Source organism: Telopea speciosissima, chromosome 5 (genome assembly GCF_018873765.1).
Source record: "Telopea speciosissima isolate NSW1024214 ecotype Mountain lineage chromosome 5, Tspe_v1, whole genome shotgun sequence".
Lineage (NCBI taxonomy): Eukaryota > Viridiplantae > Streptophyta > Magnoliopsida > Proteales > Proteaceae > Telopea > Telopea speciosissima.
The window spans coordinates 67,416,007-67,441,285 of record NC_057920.1 but is presented as its reverse complement, the minus strand read 5'-3'; the positions used below and the strand labels follow the sequence as shown (position 1 = coordinate 67,441,285).

General features: G+C 40.5%; 1 protein-coding gene across 2 annotated transcripts in view; it reads left to right on the top strand.

Moving 5' to 3' along the window:
• The first annotated feature begins 953 nt into the window (after positions 1–953).
• LOC122661694 (general transcription and DNA repair factor IIH subunit TFB4-like) overlaps positions 954–25,279 on the top strand; it is a 36,199-nt gene continuing 11,873 nt past the window's right edge. The window contains exons 1-9 of one of the 2 annotated variants that reach the window (XM_043857179.1): positions 954–1,125; positions 1,221–1,324; positions 1,430–1,721; positions 1,806–1,852; positions 2,941–2,978; positions 3,058–3,103; positions 9,313–9,366; positions 9,427–9,495; positions 10,222–10,298. In XM_043857179.1, the coding sequence (XP_043713114.1) occupies positions 1,095–1,125; positions 1,221–1,324; positions 1,430–1,721; positions 1,806–1,852; positions 2,941–2,978; positions 3,058–3,103; positions 9,313–9,366; positions 9,427–9,495; positions 10,222–10,298 (758 nt within the window). In that variant the 5' untranslated portion in view covers positions 954–1,094. The remainder of the gene's footprint in view (positions 1,126–1,220; positions 1,325–1,429; positions 1,722–1,805; positions 1,853–2,940; positions 2,979–3,057; positions 3,104–9,312; positions 9,367–9,426; positions 9,496–10,221; positions 10,299–25,279) is intronic. The other variant, XM_043857180.1, reaches the window with a different exon arrangement.

Here is a 25,279-nt window from a genome sequence, read left to right as displayed (position 1 = left end):
CTTTTGCCACCGCCGCCACCACCGCCACTACTCCGCCGCCACCACTACCTGCACCACCACCCTTTCCAAAGTAATATAGAGAATCTATTCTCAGAAATTGAACTACCAAATTGATTTTTTTTATTCTTAAAATATTTCATATTTTATACAACTAAAACAATTTCAATTTTTTGACTAAAAATCTATTTGTTGACTATGTCATGAAATCAATCCAAAATTGAAATAGAAATCACACCAAAACTGACCATAAACCAAACTTGAACCGTGGGTTCAGTTGAACCTAAAAAACTAAACCAAACTCATCTTCTCTTCTTGCTTGAATTCTGCATAAGGTTCTTAAGTCTTATGGTGGGATTAAAGTGGCTCTAAAGTGCAAATATGCAAGTGTATTCAAGTCTTAGCCTAAATTAGCCTAAAGTTTATAGATGAAACATTAGGGCATTATCAAGATATTGGGTTCCTTTTTTCATGGCTGATTGGATTGGCTAGGGTTTGGTTTAGTTATGGAGATTCATTGTAGGGAGTTATCCAAGATTTCTTAGGTTGAAAGGTCTGAATTTTCTCATGAGATAAAAGTTTTGTTCTATTATATTTTGGTTTTGGTTGTTTTGTTCCTGAATGAGACATTAAAAACTTCTGTGCAGAATGAAGACACGGCAGTGAGTCATTTAGATGAGGGATTCGACTTTACATTGCTAAAATGCTGAATTCTAACCTGACTTTTTTCGTTGTTGTGAATAACCACCAACCCTAACTAGCAATAGCTTAACTGGTTCAATCACGAACTGATGTATTTGTTTACAACCAATTTTGTTACTCAGTGCTGCCTGCCCCTTTGGATTTGGACAGTAGAAGAACTTTTGATTTCCTTATCATGTGTGAACTGGGTTTTCTATGGCTGCAGGCTCTTGCAAGCTCAGACTTAACTCGTCTTAGGATCAAATGCTGTAGAAATCTAAGGTTTTTTATGTCATGGAGATGGATTCGACGACTATACTGCTTATGCAGTATTTAAAATGCGACAAAGCCATGCTTAAGAGTAAATTATTTTCAGTCTTCGCGCTCTCCAAACTTTTGACCACCTCTTCACATTGATGGCATCTATTCCATCAAAGTTATATTCAGGTCCCTCTCTTAGTCCTTCCCTTCTTATGTTCTGCCCCGTCCTGCACATGCATCAGTTTGTTATACCTTTCTCTTTTAATTTTATACTTTTGCAGATGATGTTAGCCTCCTCGTGCTTTTACTTGACACTAATCCTTTCCTCTGGACTGGAGCAAACACCACCACCACCTCTCTCCCCGTCCCCAGTTTCCTTAATCATGTAAGCCCATTCACTAACTTTACAGAGAACTGAGAAAGACATAGCCCTGCTATTTTCCTCAATAGAAACATAACTCACGTTTTTCATCTTTGCTTCTTTCTGCAGGTCCTCTCTTTCCTGAACTCCATTCTCCTCCTCAATCAACTCAACCAAGTCGTGGTTATTGCCACCGGAGTGAATTCTTGTGATTACATTTATGACTCATCTTCCTCTTTACCAACAACAGCTGATAGGTCAGAAAATGGGAGAATGTCCATGCTTTGTTCAAGACTACTGTCAAAATTAGAGGAATTTGTGATTGAGGATGAACGGTTGAGCAAAGACGAGTCGCCAGAAGGGATTGTGTCTTCTCTTTTATCAGGATCATTGTCTCTGGCTCTTTGCTGTATCCTTAGTGATGATTAAGCATGCTTCTTGTCTTATATTTTGGGTTACTGTAACTTCTTGGAGTTATTTGTTTTGATTTCTATGATGAAAACAGATATACAGAGAGTGTTTCGTTCTGGACCGCTCCATCCCCAGCCTAGAGTGAGTATTTCTATTTCCTCTTCCAGTTTATCTAAATGTTTAGTTCAAATCTGGGATTCCTGCAGTTATTTGTCTTTTGTCACGACTTTTTTGAACTTTGCTTATGAGATTTGTTAATGTTTTGATCTCCTTGCGAGTTTTTTCAAACAACTTTATCAGCCCCTACACCCCCAACACCCAAAAGAAAAAAGAAAGTAGGCCATTAATTCACACACACACACACACACACACACACACACACACACATATATATATATATATATATATATTATGTATTATGTATATGCACCACATTCTTCCTATAGCATTCTTAAACTTAGTTCTGTAACCCTTCTAAAAATTTTTGAATTTCTAATTCCCACTACTTCTAAGGAATTAGAAAGAATTTTGACTATCTAGGACCCCTAAGATATCGAATAATAAAAAAAATGAAGGCCTTTAGCTATTCCTCGTGGAAAATTAGTAAATACGGATACCTCGTCAATTTTCAATTTTAAGAGAAATTAATGCCCGTTGATGTCGTACTCCTCTTGCTGAAATTTAATACTATCAACATCTTTTATCATTATTATTTTTTATTGTATCAGTATTATTTATCATGAAACTGTTCCTTTGATATTCAGTAATAAATGTGCTGACTTGTTAATGGAAAAGATAAATTACAATGATGCTATGTGTTGCCTTATATTCATTTACATAATTTAAAGTAAAAGTGGATGGATTCTATATCATCCGCCACTGCAATAAGGTTATAAGTTATCACTAACCTTTGACAGCTAGGATATTGAACATTATCAAAATTTTAATTTATTTGAATCATTCTATAAATTTGTCCCAAGCAATTGTGGCTTGGGTTAGTGGTTCATTTCCATCTAATGCCATAATAATTTGGTTCGCTGAGAGTTTGCAGAAATATCATAAGTAGTTTGCATTGGATTGCTTCTTCTAAAACCATACTTATTCCGCTTTTGTTTTTCTAGCATACTGCATGATAAGCCCCCTCCCCCTTTTTTCTTGTGGGATGACTTCAATGAATAATTTCCTGTATTGGACCTATATGGGGCCTTTCACTCACATCCAAAAGACAGATTTTGTGCCTGCAGGGATCCCCAGATGGACCTGAACAGTATGTTTTTCATGATTTCTTTGTTGAGATCATTTTCAGCTTTTACCGATTGAGCTACTCTGAAAGGATATTTTTGCAGATATGTTGCAGTAATGAATGCAATTTTCTCAGCCCAACGATCCATGGTACTGTATGCATGAGAACTCAAAAACTTGGTTATTTTGGAATTTCATCTGCATGTCTTATGGTTCTTTCCTTCTAGGCTAATCTTGGGTAGCTACTATCATTTTGCCAACACTAATTAAAAGTTGAATGCTTTGGCATTGTTTTAAGAATTGAAGACTTGGGTCTGGGGACTGCAATGTATTAGCTTGATCATTCTCATATGGTTCTGACGCTATAAGAATGCAAATCATGTTAGTGTTAACAGTTCTCATCCTCCTATCACTTTGGAGATGTTCTATAAAGTATGAATGTGTTTTCTCATTTTTATGTATCATTAAAGTGGATATTTGGTGATCAGTCAAGTTATGAGTTGAATTGGAAAAAAATCCATGGAATGCCAAAGTAATTTATCCACTATGACCTTTGAATTAATGGACCTGACTCCAGATGGTTCAGCCTATTTGAACATTAACTGATGAAGAGCCATCCTACAGCAAGTAATTTATCATGTTAGTGTTAACACTTCTCTCATGTACACAAGGATTGAGAACTCGGTGCCGACACTGGTTTCGACCAGCCAGAAACCGAGATTGTCTCGGTTTCGACCATATCTTGGTTGAAACCTGGTACTTTCCCCAGGCTAACTCGAACCTTGGTTTCGAAGCCAGAAGTTGTTTTTTTTTTTGCCTTGATTCTTGTTGTGCTGCCTATTGTTGACATTTTGAACCCAATCCATGCATTAGTTTCATATAGAGAACATTCAAAATAATACTCATGGTTTTGACCCAAGTTTGATAATGTATATTGTTCTTGGACATGGTATCGAATAAGGTTTGACCGGAACATAACTCATTCAATATAAATCAGTTTTAAGCAATGTTGGATTTGTTGGAAAGTTTTCCAACAAATCCAAGATTGCTTAAATCTGGTTTATATTGGAAAGCTTTCCAACAAATCCAAGATTGCTTAAATCTGATTTATATTGAATGGGTTATATTTCGGTCAAACTTAATTTGGTGTGCGCGAATGTTGTTTTAAATCATTTTGAATGAAAATAAATTTTTAGGCATCAAAGCAATTGAATATTTTACCGCTCTTGTCTTTTAGCAATGTTTATCATATTAAGATTTTTAGAATTTTTAGATTTGAGAAAAACCCCAACATTTAAAAGTTGAAAATTGCACTATTGCCGAAAATCCAGTTTTTGTTCTTGCACTGGGGGGGTTGACTTTTTACCCTTTTAGAATTTATTTTTTAACTATTTTTATTGGATTTAAATCTGAGGGTATTTGCTTATTTATGAATAATATCTTAACAAATATAAAAACATTTACTTAAATGGTATTTGACATAAATGAGTGCCTGTCCTGGTTCCGAGTCAGGTTTCCTCAAGTTCCAATGGGAATAAGTGAATTATATAGGTGTTCAGGTCAAAACTTGCGAAATTACTGAAATATATGGTCGAAGCTAGGTATTTTTAAAACTCCCCTAAGGTTTCGTCTCGGTCAGCTGCAATAACGAGATGTCTCGGTCAAAAGTTGCTGTTTTGACCGAGATTTAGTTCCATGCTTGTACAGCTCGGACCCCTCTTGTCTTTCCTTTTTTCTTTTCAATAAAATATTTTTTTGACTCACTGGAAAAGGGAAAAAAAAGGAGGCAATTTTGCCTTTACCGTTTGATATATAGGGCAGTCTGGCTGGGCTGCATGTAAAATTTCAGATTCAAATTCAACCAAATACTCCCGTGTACTGGTTTGCATCCCCATGTATGTCCATGCACATGCACTGAACTCCGAATAGTACTGTGCATCCTAGATTTTTCGAAGCCTTATTTTTCCTATTGGTAAACTCTGTTTGAGCTGAAACTTGATGTGTGAGTAGGGGACTTAGTGATCTACCCGTCCACAAAACTTGGCCCCATCCAATCTTCCACATGGCATATCTGGGTCCTGTGTAAAAGGGGCCATTTACATGGCGGTGAAGGAGGCTTTAGCTTGGAAAATAAATTATGGTTGTTTTCCAAAATCTCTTTAAGTTGCTGTGAAGGAGGCTTTAGCCCAGAAAAAAATTATGGATATTTTCCAAAATCTCTTTAAGTTGGTTGACATTTACCAGCAACATTAGGCTGTGTTTGTTAACACTTCTGCGAAAGTGTTTCATTTGTGTTTCTACTCGGAGAATACTTCTGCAGGACAATTGAGCGTTTGATAATGGAGTGTGAGAAATATTTCTGAATCACTAAGAAACAAAAATGTGTTTGGAAATTGGAAGGCACTTAACTATGACATTAGAAGCAGTTCTACAATACCAAATATACCCTTATTATAAGTTATATTATTATACATTTTAGGGGTAAAAGAGTCCTTTCAGGTATTGTGCATCTCCTAGCCATTTCCTTGAAGGCATTCTCGGCATCAGATATCCTTCCTTTCCCGCATGACTCCTTCCCAAATATTGAAAATCTCTGAAGATTAATCATGAATCCCTTCTCTGTCGTCTCATAGAACATGCCCATAGCCCTCTCCAAATTACCATCCTCACAGTACTCCTTAACCATGTCATTGAAGCTCGAAACACTTAGATTGATTCCTCTCAATTTCATTTCATCCGTGCGATTTCACATCAGGTTTCAGACCAAGACTGATCATCTCCTTGAGATGTTCTACATCATAATCTGATCTCCCCATTATGCACAGCCTGTTCAATAGACTTGTGTGGGTAACAAAATCATCCTTCAATCCATTTAATCTCATTTTAATCATATGCTTCTTCACTTCATCAACCTTTTCCATCAAACATAAACTATTGATTAATGAATTGTAGGTCAAGGCATTCGGCTTGTTGTTCCTACAGAGCCCCACAATAATTGTACTGTACGTAATCAAATTTGGCTTGCAGAACATTCCATCAAACGATTTTTTTGCATCTTTGGTCGTACCCAATTTGCAGTAACCCCCTAATCATCATTGTATAAGTAGAGACATCAGATCTCACCAAGTGCTCTTTCAGACCATGAAGCTGTACATCTGAATGTGGCATGGTCTAACCTCCAGCGAATCCAATCACAATATAGAGATCGTTTTTGCAGACATCATAGCCTGGCTCAACAAGTGAACTGATATTAGTAACGAAAATGCAATCTTGATGGCTGATCAACTTTTGATTCTCTGTTCTGACCCACCACCCTTAGGGCACTTAGGCTGTCTGACTCCACTGCCATTGCCGATGGAGAAAGATAGAGAGCAGCAGCAGCGACACCGGCAGATCACATGCCCACCTAGGCAGCAATTTCAGTGGCTGGAAGGGATGACGTATGCACCACCACCACCCTGCCATGTAGTCAATTATTTGCTGCCGTTGCCAATGGAGAAGGATAGAGAGCAGCAGCAGCGACACAGGCAGAGCACACGCCACCGGAGAAGCAATCTCTGTGGGTGGAAGGGTCGGTGTTTGCTCCACCACCACTCTGCCATGTAGTCAATTATTCATGTAGATGTACTTGGTCCACTCGCTTCCCACTCCTCTACTAGTTCTCACTCTCATGCTCCCCCTATAATTCTTATCAGTATCAGAGAAAGCTACAAATTGAACGAAATAATTTAATTCCAATCCTAAGGAGACTCGGGAGGGAAGTGGGGTGAATTCAAATTTATGGAGACTGACTGATTTCTTCTGGGAAGAGGGGAGGCAGGGAGTTGCAGATTGGGGGCAAGAGGTGGGGAGAGGGAGAAGTAAAGAGGGATGGAAGACAGTGATGTAGGACAGGTTTGGGAAACCACATCAAACCACAAACCCAGTCCTATTCTAGCCACAAGTATGTTTTATTGGGGTTTACAGGCTGCTGTAGTTGAAAGAACAAAATGGAATGCTCTTAGGAAATGAAAATGGAGGTTGGGAGAAATATAATGGAATAAACAACAATGGATTTGGGGGATCAAACAAGGGTGGTTTGTTGTAGATATAGAGTTTGAAAGACATGAGTGGATAGAAGAAGAAGAAGAAGAAAAAGATAGACAAGAAAGAAGATCATCTTGGCTTCACACCATCTTGGATTCACCCCAAGTATTGCATAGAATCGCTCATGCCTTCATTTCTTTCTTCGTTGCTTATCTTCCATCCCCAAATACAATCTTTTTAAACCCAAAATGAAAAAAAGATGGAAATAACTCCCTAATAACTACTTCTCTAGCAATAACTACTCGCTAGTAACTACGTCTCCAGCAATTACTCCCTTACAACATTAGTACATAACAGTTCTGGCCCCAAATAAATATACAACAAAATGATACAAAGAACTACACATAATGCTTGGTCATCTAGCCATAATGAAGTGACATGTGGCTCAGTGGCTGCATAAATCATTGAGTGATGTCCTCGTCACAGAGAGGTGGCTGTGAGATAGGGTAGTGGGATAGGCTGTGGAACAGGGTAACCGAGGGGAGGGGTAGGGCTTTGGGAGGGAGGGGAGGTCAGGGGAGGAGGGATTAATGTAGATGCCAGTGCAACTAAGAACCAACTCTACAAGAGGATAGATACACTGATGTGCAGCAACTTCAGGAACAGATTGCTCACTGAAATCGATAGAAAATAAAGATAGCAGTAGAAGGAGATAGGATGGGTTGAGCCTCTCACTCTTCTCTGCATCTCATAGCCATTAATGGTTTCAAACTGAACCAGAACTCACAATTTATTCAAATCGACTAGGCTGGTTATCAGCCTATTCCTTTGTTTATAAATCCAACCGAGTGCTTCCTAGGTTCTTCTAGAAATATCTCAAAACAAAATCCCAATTAAAATAGAACTCCTATTCCTAATCTGAAATTAGAGACTAACCGATTAACTATTACATGAACATAGAAAATAACTAAATCAGTAAGTTCTAGAACCCCACACTAGGCAGCAACTGTATTGGATTCAAAGTACTCCACGTAAGCTGTCATGGGCCTTCCAAATTTGGGTAGATAGTAGATACCTCCTCTTTAGTCTTTACTGCAATGAAGAAAATAATCCTAAATTATCTCCTTCCTGAGAGTTGACTTGGGATCTTCTAGAAGTCCACAGTCGTAAGAAACTAACATCCAAAAAGATCTCCACACAGCTGGCACTAGACAGTAGACCCACACAATACCTGGAAAGCAATCTCCTTAAGCGGGTCAAAATCTCCAAATAAATCTGGAAATACTCCCCTCGTGACAGGCTGGCTGATAGCTAATATTTCTCCCAAATATGCTGCTGGTCGATGTGGCAGAATGGGCTGGCATAGGCTGCTCGATATGGGTTTGAATACGCCCATAATTTAGGGTAGATACACTCTGCCTTGGCCATGTTCAAAGGAGGCCTTTGGATGCTCCGGTATGGAGGAGTGGTTTGATTCAGATTGAAGGAACTAAAAGAGCCAAGGCCAGACCTCGATTGACTTCAGGAGAAGTGGTGAGTACTGAGGAAAAACATGCATATCTTGGGCTTGTATCAAGTATTCAAGTATGACCTTGAATAGAGCTGTTTGGAGGGCAAAGATCCATGTAGCCGACCCCATTTAGTTGGGATAAGTCTGAATTGTTCTTGTCTTGGTTCTAAATCTCGGTTTTCCAAGAAACCGAGACTAAACTTGGTACGAGTTAGTTTTCAACTGGTTTCGACCATATTTTACACATTTCGTTAGTTTCGACTGAAAAATATCAAGTTTTTACCAATTTTGACTATTTTTGACCTGCCTAGTTTCGACCAGTTTTGACAGCACATGACATGATGAATTTTGCCCAGAAAAGTACCAGGTTTCAACCTGGTTTCGATCGAAACTTGGGAAATCTTGGTTTCCTGGCTGGTTGAAAATGGCCTCGAAACTGAGATTAGAACCTTGGTTCTTGTACAGCACCGCCTAGGCCCAACTGAGAGTCCCTGCTGCATCAGGGATGGTTTTCACTCTTTGAGGATGAGGCTCACGATATCGGGGGAGGTTTTATTTGTTTCTTTCAATTTATTTTTTTGGAATGATGAAGCATTAATTTTTTGCTTCTGTGCTTTCTTTTTTTTTGATGTTCTAGATGTCTGGTTCTTTTTTTTTTTTTTAAAAACAAAAAATGAACTGAACTCACCAATGTCTTTCTGGAACAAAAAAAAAAACACTGAAATATTTTTTGGAGTTTTACCAAACACAGCCTTAATGTCTATGAATGCCTTATTTCAGATTGCAATTTTGTAGACTGTTAATTTTCTCACTTGGTTCACAGGTTCCTATTGATTCATGTGTTATAGGAGCCCAGGATTCTGCCTTTTTGCAGCAGGTGCTCTCTCTCTCTCTCTATGGAATTCACTGACGGCTTCTGATGGGTATTGAACAACAGGCTTCTTACATAACAGGGGGTGTGTATCTGAAGCCTCAACTACCAGATGGGCTATTTCAGTATCTTTCGGTAAGTTCTCGAGGTTTTTCTGCTATAAATTTTCTGTTAGAAATTCTTTTTATGCATCATCTGTAATGGGTTTGAAACTTTTTTGAAAGCTTTGAATTAAAATCTTGACTATTTTTCTTTCTTATTCTACTGTAATTTCAACAATTATGGTTGAATTTTCTTAAGAAATCTGTTATGTGATTTTAAATCAACGCTCTGCAGTAATCCAACAACTGAGCCTGCTTCATCTTTGATTCACAAAGTTCATATGATATTGGAGACTGTTAGTGACTCATGATTCCTTAACATAGATCTACAAAATGGAGACTAGAAAAAGTCACTTTTCTGTTGAAACATGAATATACTAGTTTAGTTGGTGGAGTGTACCTTAATTTGGTAGCTAATTTCTAGCATATCACCGACTTGATGATGGTGTTGCAAGTGGCAATTCTGTTACTCTCTCTTTCCCCTTCTCTATGCCCTCTGGCAGTCCCTATTGCTTTGGAGATACTTAGCTTGTTCTGGAGTTTGACTGTGAGAAAATCTTATGTTTCATCAGCTGACACGGGGAAATATATACTTTTTGTTTTCCTTGAAGTTCTGTTTCTTCTCCCTAATGTCCTCTTGATCTCTTTATCTTATAAAGTCATTTTACCTCTCACCTGAATGAAAATCTGTTGTGGTTTGTTAACATGGTAACTACCTTTTATTTTTTCTCTATTTCTGTGATTGTTTTGTGATATGCAGACGGTATTTGCAACTGATTTATTGTCTCGAAACTTCTTACGACTTCCTAAGCCTGCAGGGGTGGATTTTCGTGCCTCGTGAGTGGCTCTCCTCTTGGATATTTCTTTGCCTGCATTTTTCTCCTTTTCATTTCTGATGTGAAGCCTCGTATGTGAACTGCTATAATTGTTATATTGCATATCCATAATTTTGTTTTTCTCCTCCCTCTCAAGAGCAATAAAACCGAAACATAAATAAAGCTGCTGAAGCCTTTATACATAATGAATAAACTAATAATATTCTCTCAATACAGGATATTAATATATATTCTAGAAATTTCACCATGCGGGTGTTGTGTTGATAGCCTCTGCGGTCTTTTTTTTTCTTCTGCCGCATGATAGCCGAGTTGGTGCTGAAATTCCTGTCATTCATGTTAGCCTCCAGTCATCTGGCAAGTTTCATCCTACATTTTGTCAGAGAAACAAAGCTTGGGAAAGTGTCAAAAAAGTCAATAATTTTGGAAATAGTTTGATAGTTATTACTACAAGGGAAAAGTGTTGAATTCGTGGTGGGCCTTATGGTTTGGCAATTGAGATGGACCATGAAAATTGGCATGTGCCCATTCCAGACCACGATCTACTATCCAACAGTCAGAACGATTAGTCAGAAAACAAGGCCTGTGGACAGGATCTGCCACCACAGGCCATCCGAATATTTTCTATCCTTTATTTTATCAGTGTATTATCTTCATCTCGTTACAACTAAAAATCAATGAAGATCACTCTGTTCTCTTTAGGATCATTGCATGGTGCTCGTTTTGATCACCTAGGAATCCACCTAAAACAAGTAGGAACAAAGAGAGTCCTGTACTATTTGGACTAATGGAATGCCCAGGTTCTGAGCATGTTCCTAGGCATCCTGAGAAACATTAGCAGTTGCTGATGTGATTTCTGCGTGAGCTTGTACCAGTCCTAGCTGTAACATGAAAGTATCACGCTTAAGAAGGGTATACTGGTATATTTTCTCCAGTTTGAGGCTGTACATCCACATTTGCTAGGTGGTTACTACCTCACTTGCTAATAAAAGTGAGAAGAGGATTGTGTTGTAATATGGATAAGGGTAGAATTGTCCTAGGGGCATTATTGTATTTGTACTAATTCTATTTTATTATAAATAAAGCCTGGCCTTTGTCACATTGACAAACCATCATTCCCCAAATCACAACATGGTATCAGAGCAAGGATCCACCTTGGGATCCAAAAGTGCAGCCTCCCTCTTAGCATCCTCTCTAGTTTCTTCTCCCATCGAGCCGAGAGAGGGTCTCAACCCTCAGTGGTGATTTTCTTCCCACCAAGGGTCATTCACCTTTGTCAATCCCTTCAACCTTGCTTCCATATGGTTTAAGGGATCTTATCTGTGATTGCTGCCCTTGCTGTAGCATGTGTTAGAGGTTCTTCTTCTTCAAGGTTTTAGTTTATTTGAGATCAGCAATCATGTCAGACATCACAACCGCATCAACTGGGACTGATGGAATGGGTTGTAGTGACTTTCCTTCGTTCCCTGTTAGCTCTATCAAGTTGGATGTGAGCAATTACCTGATGTGGTCTCAATCCTGTTTTTGTCTGTCAACTCCCGTGATTTTTCCGGGTGTCTGACAGGTGAATCTGAGAAGCCTACTACTGCTGGTCCATCTCTGAAAAAATGGAGTTCTAATAATTTCGTTCCTTATCAATTCGATGCAACCAAATATTGCAAGGGGTTACCTGTTGTTGGATACCGCTGCCAAAGACACATATTTTCAAGTTGGGAATGACGCTCAGGTCTATGAACTGAGGATGAAAATACATGAAACCAAGCAGAAGGACATGTCATTATCCCAATATTTTCTGAGTTACATGGCATATGACCGGAGTTGGGATTTTTATGAGGACTTTTAGCCCACTTGTTCTACAGACGCTACTGGCTTCAAGAAGCATGAAGATAAGCTCCGTGTTAACGATTTCTTGGCAGGTCTCAATGTATGGTACGATCAGATTCGTGACACTTTTCCATCTCTGGAGCAATCTTATGCTATGGTTCAGTTAGAAGACAGCCGTCGTGATGTAGATCGAAGCATGAAGAAGAGAGGAACCAAACTAAAATTTAGTAAAAAGTTACTGTTCATGAGTTACTGTCACGTGGTACTGTTCACATGAACTCACAGCCATATTGCCTTGGTGGGAATCCTTCTAGAAGACCCAAGTTGAAGATCAAATCTTTCCCCTATTTTGTTTTATTTAGAAACCAAGTCAGCAGCAAGGAGGGGAGATCAGCTACAACTTCTAGAAGACTGATTTGCTTCTATTTTATTTCCTATTCAGCAAGCAACCAAGCTAGTTGGTGCAGACCAGGGTTGGAATAACCCTTATTGGGTTGCTTAAGGGCCCACCCAAGAAAAGAAGCACTCAAATCCAAAGTTGAATGGCAAGCTAGTAGATAAATCAAGATTTATAAGAGCAATGTCAGAATTGTAATTAATCTGAAGTTGTGAAGGAGTGGCAGAACTGTAATTTAATGGAGTAAAATAGAAAACTGAATGGGCTAATAACTAGGGGTGTAAATGAATAGCCGAAATCTGTATCCATGTTCGTATCCGTTTAGCACTATCCGAATCCGTCCGAAAGCTGACCGGATGCAGATACTAGCTATCCGAAAAGCTATATTTACATGTAAACGGAAAAATATCCGATCCGTATCCATGTCCGTATCCGTAGTTAAGACTTCAATGGATCGATTCTAATGACAGGCTGAAGAGTTAACAGCAAGGAGGAAGGAAGGGAGAAGAAGAGAAGAAGAGAAGAAGAGAAGAGAAGAGAAGTTGGGAGAGAATCGTGTGTGTGTTGAGTGATTCTCATCACACCTATTATCTCATTAATAGACTCTTCCAAATTACACAGGCCTCCCTAGGGAGGTAAAGAGAAATAAAACAAGAAAGAGAAAAATACAGCTTAGTCATGTCTTATAACAGGACAATGACAGAACTACCCTTATACAATATATTCTAACAACTCCAACACTGCCCCTCAAGCTGGAGAATAAATATCATACATTCCCAGCTTGCACAATAGGGTACTAAATAAACTAGGAGAAAGACCCTTGGTGAAGATATCTGCTACTTGATCACCTGTCTTCACAAAGGGAGTACAAATGCACCCAGAATCCAGCTTCTCTTTGATGAAGTGACGATTAACCTCAATATGCTTGGTTCGATCATGTTGAACCGGATTATGGGCAATGCTTATGGCAGCTTTGTTGTCACAATAAAGTCTCATTGGCCCTTCAGTTTCAAAGCTCAAGTCTTGAAGGAGTCTCTTTAGCCATATAAGTTCACATACTCCATGAGCCATGGCTCTAAACTCGGCCTCTACACTGGATCTAGCTACGACTGGTTGGTTCTTGCTCCTCCAGGTAACTTGGTTACCATCCACAAAGGTACAGTATCCAGAAGTGGATCTCCTATCAGAGACTGAACCAGCCCAATCAGCATCTGTGTAGCCTTCAAGCTGCAAATGGTTATGCCTGGCAAATAGAAGACCTTTTCCTGGACATGATTTCAAGTATCTAATGATGTGAAACACTGCATCCAGATGTCCACTCTTGGGAGCATACATGAACTGACTCACCACCCCAACTGCATAGGAGATGTCTGGGCGAGTCAAGGAGAGATAGATTAGTTTTCCAACCAATCTTTGATACTTACTTGCATCTATAAGAGAGGAACCACATTCATTACCAAGTTTATGATTCGGATCGATGGGGGAAGTGGCTGGTTTGCACCTCATCATCCCTGTCTCTTTCAGAAGATCTAAGACAAATTTTCTTTGGCAAATGTTGATTCCTTTCCTTGATCTAGATACTTCAATGCCCAAGAAGTATTTCAAGAGTCCAAGGTCTTTGATCTCAAACTGTTTGGCCAGATAAGACTTCAATCTGCTTATTTCAGCAACATCATTCCCAGTTACCACAATGTCATCAACATAGACAATGAGAGCTGTAACTGTACCATTACCCCTCTTGATAAACAAGGTGTGGTAAGCTTGACTCTGATAATACCCATTCTTCAGAATGGCTTGTGTAAATCTCTCAAACCAGGCCTTAGGGGACTGCTTGAGGCCATAAAGAGCTTTCTTCAAGAGACAGACTTTCCCTTCAGCTGAGGGACACTTAAAACCAGGTGGAGGCTGCATGTACACTTCCTCTGCAAAATCCCCATGAAGAAATGCATTCTTCACATCTAATTGATACATTGGCCAATCTTTATTGGCTGCAACTGAAAGAAGAACTCTGATCGAGTTATGCTTGGCTACAGGGGCAAAAGTCTCCTGGTAGTCAATGCCATACACCTGACTATACCCTTTTGCAACTAGCCTAGCTTTGTATCTTTCCATTGTACCATCGGATTTGTACTTGATTGTATAAACCCATCTGCATCCAACTGAAGTTCTCCCCCTGGGAAGATCAACTAGTGTCCAAGTGTTGTTCTTCTCCAGAGCCACCATTTCCTCAGTTATTGCTTGCATCCATTTTGGATCGGATAAGGCCTCTGTGACATTTTTGGGAATGGAAGAAGACTCTAGGGCAGTGGAAAAAGCAATACTTGTAGGAGAAATGGAGGCATAGGAAACAAACTGGGCTATGGGGTTAGTACAGGCTATCTTCCCTTTTCTCACAGCAATGGGAAGATCTAATTCAGAAGGAGAGGAATTACTTGACTGAAGAGGATGAGACTGAGGATGTGGATCAAAGAGGGGTTTTGGCAGGGTTGCTTATACCATGGTTGCTTCCCTTTTCCCTTCAACAAGCATTCACCTCTTGTGAATACACCATCTTCTTTGAATCTTATTCCCTTATATTCTTTTTTTCCATCACCATCACCACCGCCACTAGCATCAATATCAACAATACCATCAGCATCAGCATCATCAACAACATCCACTTCTTTGTACTTTCCAATAACAAATAGGAATGGGGAAGTGGAGGTAGGCAAGGGAGATAGAAAGGGAGTGACATCAGCATTCTGTTCATTACTAGTACTCTCCCCCTGAACAGAATGGTCAGGGGAAGAAAAATAAGGAAGAGACTCAAAGAAGGTAACATCTTTGGAGAGGAGGCGCCTTCGGGAAGGAGGATGGTAGCACCTATACCCTTTGGTTGAATCAGAGTAACCCAAGAAGATACACTTGAGAGCTTTGGGTTCAAGCTTGGTACGGGCTGATTTGTTGACATGAACATAATAAACACAGCCAAAGACTCTTGGAGGCAAAGAGAACACGGAGGAATGAGGAGAAAGGAGTGCCAGGGGGGACTTGGAGCCAAGGAGTGGAGTTGGCATCCGATTAATAAGAAAGGCAGCGGTAAGAATTGCATCAGACCAGAAGGTCTTAGGCACATGCATACCAAAGAGAAGACCCCTAGTGATTTCCAGCAAATGGCGGTTTTTGCGTTCAGCCACCCCATTTTGCTGTGGAGTGTCAACACAAGCCAATTGATGGATTATGCCATTGTCAGTAAAGAACTGTTGGAGCCCCCCATACATGTACTCACCCCCCTTATCATACCTAACAAGTTGGATTCGAGTACCAAACTGAGTACGGATAAGTTGATAAAAATCCTTAAAAGCCTCACAAACATCACTCTTATGTTTCAACAAAACAGTCCAAGTAGACCGAGAATAGTCATCCACAAATGAGACAAAGTAACGAAAACCAGATAAAGAAGTAGTGGGGGAAGGCCCCCAAACATCAGTATGAACAAGGGAAAAAGGTGTAGTAGATCTATTACCACGATAAGGATAAGAAGTACGACAATGTTTAGCAAAAATACAAGATTCACACTTAAAAACATAAGATAAAGGAAAAGAAGTAAACAAGTGGGGTAACTATCTCCTCATAACAACAAAAGAGGGATGACCCAAACGGTGATGCCAAAGCATAACAGACTCCAAAGTACTACGGTCACTCCGACCACAAACAAAAGCTGCAGCAGTAGATGGAGCAGGTAACCGTGGCTCAAGAAGATAGAGTCCTCCTTTCTCAGTCCCACTGCCAATAACCCTCTTTGTCTCCAAATCCTGAAAGACACAATACGAAGGAAAGAAAGTGACACAATAATGTAAGGACTTAGTTAGGTGACTCACTAATAATAGGTTAGCAGCAAAATCAGGAACATGAAGGACAGACTCAAGGGAAATAGAGGGAGTAACTCGCACATTACCCTTACCCGAGACAGAAGAAAGGGAACCATCAGCAACCCTTACCTTGTCCCGGCCAGAGCAAATGGAGTAGGAATCAAAGTACTGTGACATACCAGTCATATGATCAGAGGCTCCAGAGTCAATGATCCAGGTGGATGTAGTAGAGGGGGCAGATGAGGCCTGCAAAGCTGAGGCAGAAGTAGTAGATCCTCCAGAGGTAGAACCAGTAGTAGACCCTCCAAGGTGAGACATCAGCCGACGGAAGGCTGCAATATCAGCTTGTGAGAGGGAATCAGGAGTTGACTGGGGTCCAGGTGGATCAGACTCGGATGTCACTGTGTGAGCCCGAGCTCCCCCTCGCTTGCCTCCACGGGCACCAGATGAACCACCACGCATACTAGGGGGCTGTCCATGAAGATCCCAACACCTATCCTTGGTATGTCCAAACTTGCCACAATGATCACATTTGAATCGCTCACGGTGATCTCCACGAGGTGGCCCGTGGCCTTTCCCCCCGCTTTTCCAGTCTTTGTTAGAACTAGAAACAAGGGTAGATCTCTCTGTGGATGGGGCAATATCCATAGTAGCCCTCCTGGTTTCCTCACTTTGCAAATAGCTGCTCACTTCATCCAAAGATGGAAAGGGAGATCTTCCTAAGATTTGCAGGCGAAGAGGCTCATACTCTATGTTCAGACCACCAAGCAAAATAAGGATCCTTTCTTTTTCTTGGCTCCTGTAGACCTTGGCTTGATCATCAGAGTTGGACAATTGGAGATTGTTATAGTGATCATATTCCTCCCACAAGCTAATGACAGAGTTGTAGTACTCAGATATACTCCGATCACCCTGTTTCATATGGATGATTTTTTGGAGGATTTGATACACCTTTGTTGCATCTCCAACTTTATCAAAAACTTTGGAGACACTGTCCCAGATATCCTTCGCAGTCTCCTTACTCATAAACCTCCTACCTATCTCAGGTTTCATGGAGAATATCAGCCAAGTCATAACAGTAGAGTTCTCAGTCTCCCACTTGAGGTAGCCAGTATCAGTAGTAGCAGGAGCTATGATAGATCCAGTAATGTATCCCAACTTTCCCCTACTACATAGGGCAACTTCACCGACCAGGACCAACCCAAATAGTTGGTATTGTCCAACTTCATAACAGAGATTTGGGTGTTGGGGTTATCAAAGGAAGCCATGATTGGGAAACCACCACTCAGGCTACCACCCGTAGTTGGACCACTGACTTCAGAACTGTGTCCAGACTTGGTAGACATAATGGGCAAACACTTCAACAGTCAATATCGTGTTTGCTCAAGTGGGGAGTATACTCAACCCAAACAAGATGGTAAACTAACACACAAATAATGCTCAATCACCTAAATCACTAGGCTGAGACCAAGCCTAAACAACAGCAGGTATACAAAGAGCAAAAAACTTGCATAACTCAAACCAAGAAACTTCTAACAGCCAAGGGACTTCAGTTCACAACATCCAACAGATGTATCCATTCCATTCTCAGCAAACAAATAACCATCCAATGCAACAATCTTCAAAGAAAGGTCAAATACGAACCAGAAACAGAGTTTCCAATACCTGTACAGCAGCAAATAAAGCAGCAACAGTCTTCCACTCTTCCTCTTTCAAGAACAAACCCTTCAGGCTTCAAAAAGGTACTCCCATACGACTTGAATGAGCCAAGTGCCAAGGCCAACAAATCTGTCAAAGGCAGAACCAAAGTTGAAATACCTCACTGCTGGCGCAAAAAACAGAGTCTGCAGCCAATGCTTCACAACAGTTGGAAGCTAAGCCCTCTTCCTCTCAACAACCAAGAGGTTAGGGGTTTGATAGAACATCCCTAGGCGATTCAAAAGCAACAGGTTTCATCCCAAGAGGTATGGAGGAGAAGGAGAACCAAGATAAAAGCTCCACAGGCTGGCGGTAGCTAGGCAAGCACCTTTCACGACTTCAAAAACCCATTTCAGCTGCTCCTAAGCTCTCTCCATTTGGTCTTGGTGTGAAGAATACTACTCCCAAAACTGTAAGAGATATAGTATCTCACATGTACAGCCTCTAATGGAACCCCCTTTACATTTATAGGGTTCCAAAGAGAGGAGAAGAACAATTACTGAGCTGAGCCGACTCTCAAACCAGAGGACTAGCTTTGATACCAAGTTAAGACTTCAATGGATCAATTCTAATGACAGGCTGAAGAGTTAACAGCAAGGAGGAAGGAAGGGAGAAGAAGAGAAGAAGAGAAGAGAAGAGAAGTTGGGAGAGAATCGTGTGTGTGTTGAGTGATTCTCAATGCACCTATTATCTCATTAATAGACTCTTCCAAATTACACAGGCCTCCCTAGGGAGGTAAAGAGAAATAAAACAAGAAAGAAAAAAATACAGCTTAGTCATGTCTTATAACAGGACAATGACAGAACTACCCTTATACAATATATGCTAACAAGTCCAACATTTAGCACTATCCAAATCCGTCCGAAAGCTAATCGGATGCAGATGCGGATATAGCACTATCTGAGCCGAATCCGATCTGTTTACATCCCTACTAATAACGTGTTAATGGGAGGGGTATTCTTGGAATTAGACAAATAAATGGGGATAAACTGAATAGCAATAAAGAATATAGAGGGTTTTATGTAAATAATATAAGTTGTCTTTGCAATTTTAAAGACTTATTATGTCCTCTTCAACCTTGCAATACACGATAGAAAGAGAAGCGGTGACCTGAAGTCATTCCAGCAGATGGAACTCCCTCATATGAAGATGATTCTTCTTGCAATTTCTGGAATAAAATCGCAGTGCCAAGGTCTGCTGATCCCAATGAAAATTAACCACAAAATTCTGCTTGCATTCGATCAGTGAAATCTGAAAATCAGATCTGACGGTAAACAGAACCAAGTCCGAACCAGACTTCAAAGCTTTCAAAGGGAGAAGTATCTGGGGCCAAGATTCAGGGACTACAATCGCCAGTAGATGGGCTTCCTACGATCCAGATTTTGGAGCCAATCGACCAAGATTAATAAATCAGCAAGGCTCTCTTTTGATGCTGATCTGTTGCAGGTTTTGGCGCCAGAACAGAGGTCTTAGAATATGTGAAAAAAAAAAGAAAGAAGAAGATGAAGGAGAAGAAGAAAGAATCAGAAGAGGGAAGAGAGGTATGCACACCCAATGGCAGCCATCGGTTAAACCCAAAATAAACTTTATTCAAAATCCTCCCATCTGAATAGTGCGCTGGTTACAAGAATATTTAAAGACTCTCATTCCTATTCCTACCATGAAATTGAAATTGACTTCGACTCTACTTTGGACTCTAAAATTGAAACAGATTCTAGCTCTAACTTGCTACTAATGACTCTAACAAGATAAAAATAAATAAAAAAGGGAAAATTACATTACTATCCTTAATTAAACCTACGCCTAATTGCATCAACTCTCCCGGTCTTAAAAGAACTTGACTCTGTTGAGTTAGGTTGTGAACCCAAGATGCCTTTGTGATTATTTTGACGGTGTGGTGGCACATATCTTGAGGTAGACGATCGAACTGCAATTCCATGAGCAAGGAGGAGAGAGTTATCCATAACTGGAGGAGGAGAAAACTGTTGTCGCCGCGACATATCCTTCAATGCATGAAGCAACATTAGAAACGTACGCCCTCCTTGCTTTACTTTGATGGTGTTTTGTACACCATCATAGAGAATACCAGCATGTCGTTGCCAAGGTCGCCCTAAAAGAAAGTCGCAGTACGCCAACGAGGTGACTAAGCAAGGCACATGGTACTGTAATGGCCCAAACTGTTACTTCTCGAGCTGTAGGTCCAAAACCTCGCACATGATTAAATCTCTAGGGACTCTGTCATAAGCTTTCTCCAGGTCAATAAAGATCATATGGAGATCCTTCTTGCTAGCTCTACATCTTTCCATGAGCCTTTTTAGTAGATAGATAGTTTCTGTCGTGGATCAACCTAGGGGTGTCAATTACAGGCCCGCAACGGCAGAGCCGACCGAGCCCGACCTATCAAAAACCGAGTCCGACACAACCGATTATTAATTGGTCGTTCCCAGTGCAGAATTGGAGACCGCCGGTCGCCCGACCGACTTGATCAAAACCTGTATGTGAATGTGTTCTGTATATTGGTTTATAATATATTTATATATTTAATGATTCAACTGACAGTCACAATTCACAAAAATATTAAAGTATGACACATTAAAAGTTGTTCCCTCGCAAGCCCCATTTTCGTTCCTATCTCCTCTGAAAGCACAGGCCGCAATATCTTTATTTCCCAAATAACTCTGGTTGCCCTTTGGAAGCTGGTGTCTCTCCCAAGCTCTGTTCCTCTCAGGTGCTCGTAACACTTTAACTTTTCGACTTCTCCTTCTTCCCCATTCTACGTCTGTTGCAAGGTTTAAAGAAAGATTAGATGGAGGCTCTGCCGATCCAGTGTTGGGACGAGCTAATCCCAGATTTACATGGGTTCAAGAGTCCTCTTTGTTCATGACTTAGTTTCAAGGTTCAAGAGTTCGCTCTGTTATTTGGCGACTGTTGCAAGCTGCAAACCCTCTTAGGCGTGGGAATGGCTGCCAACATCTGTGCAAGGTAGCTCATGGATGCTCTTGAAAACCATATGTGTAGATCAGATTGGATCGATTCACCCATACTAATTACCAATCTTTTCTGTGTTCTCTGATATTGGATGGCTTTCTTGCTCTGTTTTCTGTACTATTAGCCTCTCTTTTCCCTGATTAATCACCGGGAACGATCATCCATGTGAGATTGGGAGATCCAGAGACATTGGCATCGTGACTTTCTATGACGAACAATCGATGAGGGATGCCATTGAACAGACCGATTATGGCTCGATCATCGACCGACCGAAAGCTATCGTGTCCATGCCTCACCTCTCAATGCCCGATCACATAAACAGTTGGGAACGGTGCAAGGTTTTAAAATGGAGGTACCCGATTAAACCCGACCGAAATTGACTGTCACCGACGGTTGACACCCCTAGATCTACCCGACATGATTCTTGGAGATATGAGTCTCTTCTCAGATGGGCTTCAATAACCTTCTTCCAAAGCTTCATAGTATGACTTTCATCTTTCTTAAGGTTTCCATTTTGAGAACTTTCTAATTTTTTGTTCTTTCCTTTTTTGGATGTAAGTTTCTAAATTTCAACTTCCTATTTTCATAGTATGACTTTCATCTTTCTTAGGTTTGTTTATTCTTGATTGATTGGTTATGCTAGAAAATGGTGGAAACTCATGAAGAAAGACTCAGAGCTAGAAGAGGTAAACCTAGGACTTGGGAAGAGTTGAAGTACGAGGAGAAGAACAAGTACCTATCGGAATATATGCGATGAAAGCTCTCCCTTCAACAAGATTACCACCAAAACCCATGTACACTTGAAGAGAGTGTGAAGCAACTAATAGTCCGGATGGCCTCTTTTGAGCAAATGTTAGAGCCACATTTGGTCTCTACCGCCCTCCACCTCCAACGGATGCTTCCATGGCAATCGTTGAAATTTTGAAGATTGAAGAGCAACAAGAGAAGAAACCTCCAATCAGTGAACCAAAACATGAAGTTGAAGTTAATGTTGTAGACATTCCAGAAATTTCAGTCGTTAAGGAAGAGTCAGTCCTTGATGTTTCGAATGTCGAGGCTTGCATTGAAGAATTTGAAGCAAACAAAGTTAAGGTAATGGACAATGTGGAACTTGGTAGTACTGTTGACGAGTTGGTTGAATAAACCATTGAGGAGACTGTGAATGACAAAGAAGAACTTAAAGAGCTTGAGTTTGAAGCAGAGAAGGTTGAAGACACGTTCGTGGACGACCCAATGGACACGACTGACGATATCAAAGTTGATCACATAGAGTTTGTTATCACACCTGAATTTTTTGTAGAGAAAGCTCCCTGTCTCGAAGATTACATTCCAAACATCCGTGAGCTGATGCGTTACTGTTTTGGGCTGAAACTGGACGTGCACCACACCAAGTTCATCCCTAAATTCTATAAAACTGGAGGACGAGTTTCTTTTAAGTGGAGGAGAGTTGATGTAGATTGAAGCATGAAGAAGGGAGGAACCAAAATGGAATTTAGTAAAAAGTTACTGTCCATGTGAACAGTACCCGAGTTATAGTTCACATAAACAGTGTCACAGCCATATTGCCTTGGTGGGAATCCTTCTAGAAGACCCAAGTTTAAGATCAAATCTGTCCCCTATTTTATCTTATTTAGAAACAAAGTCAGCAACAAGGAGGGGAGATCTACTAGTCTACTACAGCTTCTACAAGGCTGATATGCTTCTATTTTATTTCCTATTCAGCAAGCAAGCAAGCTAGTTTTTAGTAAGTCCTTGTTGGACAAGTAGTTTCCTATTTTGAGTACTTTCTAAATTTCAACTTCCTATTTTTTAGAAGTTTGACCAATCTATATAAAGGGGCCATCAGTTGTAACATTCAACAGTCGAAATCAATGAAGTTGCAGTTTGCTTGCTTGAGATCTTAGACAGATCTTTGTTTCAACAGTTGAGATAGCTATGGGTGAGAGGCCCAAGGCTGAGATAGCCATCTATCCCCAACCCCCAACCCCCTTCTTCCCCTTCTCTATTTTTCAGTTTTGTTCTTACTGTCTATTATATTGTGCTGAGTTAATCTTCATCTAAGACACAATTGACGCTTCATTGTTGCTGCTGGTTAGAAGATATATAAACTGGAAAATTCTACGGATTTGTTCATCATTCAATTAGAGATCATTGTTGTTGGAACCTACTGTTGGCGTATCTTCGATCCTAATGTAAAGTGGTTCAGTTAGAAGACAACCGTCGTGCTGCAATGCTGCAACCCATATCACAGGAGCGATCAGCCCTATACTTAGGTCCTGAATCACAATCTCGAGGTGGTTTCACACGCTCTAGTGATTGTCCTTCTACTGATACGGAAGTTGTCAAGTGTGATTTTTGTGGTAAAGAGCGTCATACCAGGGGACATTGCTGGAAACTCCATGGATGTCCCACCAGTTCTTCTCGTGGGTGTGGTAGGGGTCGATCCAACCAGTCCCATGCACACCATACTAGGACATCTGATGTTGCCCCCATGAGTGCTTCTTTATCATAGGACGAGTTGCAGATTCTCAGGCGTCTGATGACCAAGTTAGAGCCCTTATCCTCACCTTCATCGTCTGCTGCCTTTGCTGCCATTGTTCTAGTCACATCCAACTCCAACCTTGCCTATTCAGGTATTTATTTCAGTGGTCATTGTGCCTCAGTTGTGTCTGTCCCTTGGTCTTGGATAATTGACTCAGGGGCCACTGACCATATGATTGGCTCGTCCAATCAATTTTCTTTATACTCTCCGTGTTCAGGTAAAGACACAGTTTGGGTTGTTGATGGTACTCTCTCCACTGTCTTTGGAAAGGGCTCCATTCAATGCTCATCCTTGTTATTCTTATCTTCTGTGTTGTATGTTCCCAATTTCTCTACTAATCTTCTTTCTATTGGTAGTCTTAATCGAGATCTGAATTGTAAGGTGACCTTTTTTCCTTCTCATTGTGTCTTTTAGGACTTGGTGACGAGGAAAACAATTGGCAATGGTAGAGTGCATGGTGGCTTATACTTGTTCGACACTAGTTCTTCTTCCGCTTCCATCAACACACATGCTCATCAAACTGATTTCTCTTCCTTTGCTCTATTTGAGTTGCATCTTTGGCATCGACGTCTTGGTCGTCATCCCCTCGGCACCTTATTTAAAGTCTTTCCTAGTTTAGTTCAGCATTATAATCCGAATAATTTCTTTATGATGCTTATTTTTTTGCCAAGCAAACTCATCATGTTTAACCTATTTCTGAATTCTGATAATAAAAGTTCTACTCCCTTTCTTTTAATACATTCGGATGTGTGGGGCCTTGCCGTTGTGTTTCTATTTCTGGTTATCGTTGGTTTGTTACTATTATTGACTGCCATACTCGCACTACTTGGGTCTATTTACTACACCATAAAAGTGAAGTTTTCCTTGTTTTCAATTGTTTCACAGCATGGTTCAGACCGAATTTGATGCTAAGATTAAAATCCTTAGCATTGATAATGGCAAGGAATTTATGCAATGACCCTTCCAGTCTGATCTTGTTGATCAGGGCATTATCCACCAAACCAGTTGTGTTGATACCCCTGCTCATAATGGTGTTGCCGAATGCAAGAATCAACATATGTTGGTAGTGACAAAGTCCCTCATGTTTGTTATGCATGTCCCTGCTCGTTTTTGGAGTGAGATTGTTCTCACTGTTGCCTACCTTATTAAAAAGATGCCTATCTGAGTTTGAATTGTCGTTGTCCTCTTGGTGTGCTTTTAGGCTCCTCCTCCTTCATTGTTCCTCCAAAGACCTTTGGCCGTGTTTGCTTTGCCAAAAATCATAATCTCTATGGGAAACTTGATCCACGGGGTCTCAAGTGTATTTTCATTGGGTATTCTGCTGCACAGAAAGATTATAAGTGTTCCCATCCTCGTGTTGTTTTGGTAACCATGAATGCTGTTTTGCATGAGTCTGAAGCATATTGTTCTTTATCGACACCTCTTCAAGGGGAGAGTGTTATCCATGGTGAAGATGTGCCACTTGTTGCTCCTCTTGATGTTCCTCTTGCTAATCCAATCTTTGAGGATAAGGCTGATGATATTGCTGTTGTTGAAAAGGATGCCATGGTTGAGAAGGAGAATCTTCCTGTTCTGGGGGTGACTAGACCACGACAGGTGTATGTTCGTTCACCTATTCGTCCACGAAGAAAGCAAGTAGATACCACCATCACTGTGTCACATTAACCGCCAGCCTCTGATCCAGG